The sequence below is a fragment of the Crassostrea angulata genome, chromosome 5, assembly GCF_025612915.1.
Source record: "Crassostrea angulata isolate pt1a10 chromosome 5, ASM2561291v2, whole genome shotgun sequence".
NCBI lineage: Eukaryota > Metazoa > Mollusca > Bivalvia > Ostreida > Ostreidae > Magallana > Magallana angulata.
In genome coordinates this window covers 30492099-30497773 of record NC_069115.1, presented here as the reverse complement: position 1 = coordinate 30497773, position 5675 = coordinate 30492099, and the positions used below count along the sequence as shown (strand labels likewise).

Here is a 5675-nt window from a genome sequence, read left to right as displayed (position 1 = left end):
TGTTTTCAACTGCAAACATGAATACATAACACATACATAAACAATATCGTATACAAACATGAATAAGTAAGTTATCTCAACACAAACACAATGTTTCACAGAATCACAGTACATCACAGTACATCACATCACACCTCAAACGTCGAACACACCAGCGTAGATAGATCCGCAGACCTTCAGGAAATGGGACGCGGTGATGATGTCCTCCATGTATCTGGCTGCCGCATCTTCAATCTTCTTCTGCGTGGTGGTCACTATCTGCCTCACGTTCCTCTCCAGGTCACATGCGGCGATCCTTGTCTTCACCAACTCTGCTTCCCTCAGCAGCAGGGGGATCAGGTGATATAAAGGGGGTATAATAATCTAACGGGAGATTTGTAACTTAAATGAAGATGAATTCCATTCAATTATAAGTTATAATATCTTGAATCATGATTGATTTACGTGTACATTGCAAAAAAACATTACACACAAATATTAGCAAATGTACATGGGAAATGATAAAAAAGATATCAATAAATGCATTGAATTTATCACAATATTAATTTAAAGCAATATGAGCTGCAATTTTCACGGTGAAATTTTCCTACCAAAAATGTTATTTTCTAATAAAATGACAAAAATATCTTCGTTTATAAATTTCTGTTAGCCATACTTTTGTGGAAATGCCGAGCAAAATTGAATTATTGTCGCCCTGTACAAAAATTTATCTGCTGTATATTCCTTAGAAGAGAAATCATTCTACTGACAAAAATTAATGATTTATTCAAATCTTATTTATCATAAAAGTTTAAGTTACCAGAGGTGGGCGCATGCGTGAACATGTAGGGCAGTGATTTTTTCTGGCAGAGAGATTCTACCAAAAATACAGAATATAATGGACTTAGTGTGAAAAATCTTAGCTAAACATATGTAAGTACACTTTGATAGTGGTTTGTGGACAAATTGTCGTTATTTCATAAATCTGATTGATGATATTCTAAATCCTGAATCCTGAGTTCAGTGCGCTTGGTCAGTACAACGGTAAACAACAGTGAACATAACTCATCCATACAACTTTGTAACTTACTAGTGTACACGTTAAGCGCCCAATGCTTTAAATGCCTGAGACAAAGAAACGTCCTCTTGATACAATGGAAACAGGTGAAAATTCCAGTGAGTCAAAAGGGGAACACGAGAAAGTACACGATTTTCAGATCAGGGACATTATGAATGGCATCGCTAACATTCAAAATACCTTAGCTAATTTTATGTTACGATTAGATAGCCAAGGACGACACATAGATGAAATAACGAAAGAAATAAGATCGAAAGATGGAATAAATGACAGATTAGAGTGTGTACAAGAACAAGCAAATGACACTTTATACACAATTACAGAGGTTGACCAAAAACAAAAAAAAATGGAACGAGAGATGGCAATGTTAAGAGACTATGTCGTTCGACTAGAATCCCAAGTAAATACCCAAAATTCTCAGATTCTAGAACTGCAATCACGATCGATGGAAAACAATGTTATAGTTAACGGTGTAGAAGAAAAGGCTCCCGAAAAGACAAATCCTGAGAAATTACCATTGATTTTGAAAAATGTATTTATACAAGATATGGGAATAGACGAAACGGTGGTAAATAATCTGCGCATCGAGAAACTGCACAGAATGGGAAGCTTTGATTCCCGCAGAAAATTCCCTAGACCTATACTTATCCAGTTTGCCGACAAACAAAGTAAAGATACAGTTATGAAAAACATAAAAGTTCTGAAGGAAAACAAATCAAGTGTCCGCGTTGCACAGCAACTTCCTGAAGAAATGCGCGAAAAAAGGAAACAGCTTTACAATATACAGCAAAAGTATGCAGAGCGCAACATAGACACCAGAATAAAAGGAGACAAATTAGTATTCACCAAGAGTAACTCGGTATATAGGGACAAACTTGGACCCAGACCCACCGCCGATGAAGTTATTTCAGGGGAAGAGGTAAAAACCGTGTTCAGTGCTGGTAACTCTGTAGAAGATAACGGGAACCGCTTCACCGGTCACGCCACCGACGCCACATCGTACAAACAGGTCAGACGATCATTGGTCGAAGTCATGAGACTGGAAGGAGTACCGAGTGCTACCCATAACGTGTACGCCTACCGATTCGAAGGACAAGACGGCGCGATCCACGAAGGTTCGAACGATGATGGGGAGCATGGAGCAGGTAGACAACTATTACGAACACTGGTCGATAACGAAATAAAAAACGCGCTAGTTGTCGTATCGAGATGGTACAGTGGAAACAAACTGGGACCTCGTCGTTTCACCCACATATGCGATGTTGGACTCAGTGCTGTGAAAAACTTGCTCAACAAAGGCTGAATATAAACCCGAACGTGACATGCTCACTGTTTTTGTGTTAAACCATTCCCAGTTAAACGGTTAATTTTTCTTAAAAACGCTATAATGTTGTATCTGTTTATGAAGATGTAGGTAATTACTAAGTGCACGGAAACTTAAGCCTTTTTTTATATATGAAATGTGAAGTACCTCATATGTGTTCCTTTTTTCTCATTAGCTTTGTTTTTTGTTTTTCATAAATTTATTTATTTATATATTTATTTTATATATCACCCCAATTTTTTCGTCTTTACCGAACCTACTGAGATTTACAATTCCTGGGTTCATCAGTATATGTACTTCGTGTCTACTATGTGCCCGAAAAGTTCGGCTTTTTTTTTGATATACGGTGCACGAATATTTCAATCATAATATTGTTTTATTTTTTTTTTTTCCTAATTTGTTATTAATGATCTTTTTGTAAACCATTTCATCTTTTTTACTTTATTTATTTTGAATAAGTTATACAGTATTCCGGAATTTATTTATCCACTACGCTGGAGCATTGAGTTTTGATGTTACGTAGCATGTGTTTATATCCGGTTACGAATATTGATATTCATGGAAATGGTTTCTGTAGAAGGTAGTAATGTTTCCTTATTTCTTGTCTTTTTTTCCCCACAAAACACAGTAGGGGGCTAAACGTACTCTCTTTAATGTCAAAATTTTCTCGTTGTCCTGTATCTTACCCAAGAAAATTCAATTTACTGTTGTAAATATCCCGAGTTAAGCTATACACGAAAGAAGCACTTTTAAAAAGGGATCATACAGCAAATTAAATAATATATCTTTTTTATTTTAGACATATGAGCGTGCCTATGGCATCACCTACACCCGAACTGAATCTAGTTGTTATATAACGATACTTTTATTTCAAATTGATTACTATGATCAATACAGTGGTTTTTGGGGGGTTAATCTCGACGCCAATTTCACCAAGACATGCCTGCACATTTTTTTCCCTATTACTTCTCATTAGTTGATATCTTTCTTCTCTTCTTCCACACTGGGGCAATGATTACAGTTAAATCCAATGGACAACAAGGATCTTGAGGAAAATAAGTTAAAAGTATTAACTTTAAACTGCCAAGGGCTCAATGATTTCAATAAGAGAAAAGAGGTGTTCAAAAATCTTAGAATGAAAAACTACAATATTTATTTTTTACAAGATACACATTTTAATGAAAAAGAGGAAATATTAATACAATCACAATGGGGATCTAAAGCTTTTTTTAATAGTTATAAAACAAATTCAAGAGGGGTAGCAATTCTTTTAAATAATAATTTTGTGTTTTGTGTTTATGTTTATGTGTGACGTCATAGCGCGTGACAGGATGTGTAGTGTCGTCTGCGAGGTTAGAGAGACGCCAGGGATTGGTGAGGAAAGACATTGAGGAATCCTCGGTAATTCGGCCATGCCGTGCGGGATCTAGATATATAACTGTGACTGTGGGACCGTCTTTTACTTTCTGTGAACTGTGATCCGTCTGTTAACTGTGATCTTCCTGGGAACTGTGATTCGTCCGTGTGCGCGTACCGTCCCGTAAAACTCAACGTCCTGTCGCCATTCAATCAGCTGAGTATCTGTGAAACTTTGTTAAGATTATTTGATTCTGTATTTGTTTATCGTTTGTGTGTTTTGATATATGTGTAATCTATTAAATGTATAAACGTTAATCGTTTTGACTGGTGTCTTTTGTAAGTGTTGCTATATTTAGAATTGGGGAAAGTTTTGGGCTAATTTTAGATTTCTAGTTCGGCGCACGTTACAAATGTTATTTCATAAAATCAGACAGCAAAATGGCTGCAAATTCATAAATTTAATGATTTAATTGATAAAAACTGTTTTAAAGTATTTATTCTTATCTCAGTAATTAACTTAAGCCTATTAATTGTCATCAGGATAGGAAATACCTACTCTCTAAGCCAATTTACTCTAGTGGTGGTCTTTCTACACATTTAAGAGGGAGTTACTCCCCTTGAATATTTTAGCTAATAAATCATGCCATGACATCTATAGCCAAGAAAATCATCCGTTTTCACAAAATGTATTACTAATGGTACAAAATCCACTCAAAATTACACTTAAAAGAGAAATATGAAAATACCATGCAGTCTTTAACATACACTAACATTCTCTGAAAAGTCATCTTCAGTTGTCTTAAAATTAAAAAGTTTATGCTATTCTGAAAAAAAGTACACCCCATTTTGCCAATTCCATTGAGGTTTAAGAAAAATATGGCCATTCAAGTGAACCCACCATTTCCACTTTCCTCTATTTAACACAGATTCACAGGGCTCTCCAGAAATAAAGCATCTTTACCTAATCTTTTAGAGGTCAACTGTTGTTCAACCTCCTTAAATAAGAAACCTTATTCAATACTACATACATCTGCTTGATATTATCATGATAAAAGCATCACATCACTTAGAAATCCCTTTACATGTATACCCTCCCCTAATCTTTTGATTTTCACAAGAAGCATTAGTTTGAACACTTTAACCTAATATTATGAAACTTGTGGCAGTTTCCTTGAGTCATTTCTTACACATATTTGAAAACAACCATCACTGATATTTAAAACTGATCTTTTTTGGTAAATGGATGATTTGTAGCATTTTTATTCACAAAAAGTCATGTCGCCCTACATGTGATTTCTTGTTTTCATGAAAAACTAAGCCTATAATCATATTTAGTATATATCTTATATATTCTGGTTTCTAGTCTCCTTTTAACTTTGCTAAATTAGTAAGACCTACAAGTGTGATGTGTGCGTTTAATTAAAATGAAATTCAAACACACCCAGGTACCTGGGGATGGATGAGAATTCCATGAAAAATGTTCAAATTTTACATGTTTTTTTACATTTTGGATGCATATATTCAATAAAAGGGTAAAAATATGTTGTTTTTTGTTCATTTCAAGAGTTATTATCATAGCAGATGTTATTTCATGGTCAAATGTACATTTACATATCCTACATGTAATGGTAATGGAGTCCACTGGAAAGAGGGGGTGGCTTTTTCAATTCTGTAAATACATCAAAATACCATTTTTTGATAGGAAGGAGCAAAAACTTGAGTTTTTTGACATATTATATACTTTGATAACTGCATTTGTCTACATGTAAAGTTCATTTGAAATAAAAATATACTGTTTTAAAAAAATGGGGTGATATAAGTCAGGTGGCTTAATGTTATTTCATAAAATCAGACAGCAAAATGGCTGCAAATTCATAAATTTAATGATTTAATTGATAAAAACTGTTTTAAAGTATTTATTCTTATCTCAGTAAT

General features: G+C 34.5%; 1 protein-coding gene across 1 annotated transcript; it reads left to right on the top strand.

Annotated features, from left to right (window-relative positions):
- The first annotated feature begins 999 nt into the window (after positions 1-999).
- LOC128184733 (uncharacterized) lies at positions 1000-3961 on the top strand. The gene is made up of 2 exons (XM_052854307.1): positions 1000-2961; positions 3702-3961. Exon 1 carries the CDS (start codon positions 1101-1103, stop codon positions 2358-2360), a length of 1260 nt encoding a protein of 419 aa, XP_052710267.1. The 5' UTR covers positions 1000-1100; the 3' UTR covers positions 2361-2961; positions 3702-3961.
- Positions 3962-5675: the final 1714 nt, after the last annotated feature.

Coding starts and splice junctions, on each gene's coding strand:
- LOC128184733 (XM_052854307.1), top strand. CDS start 1,101: ATGCCTGAGACAAAGAAACGTCCTCTTGATACAATGGAAACAGGTGAA.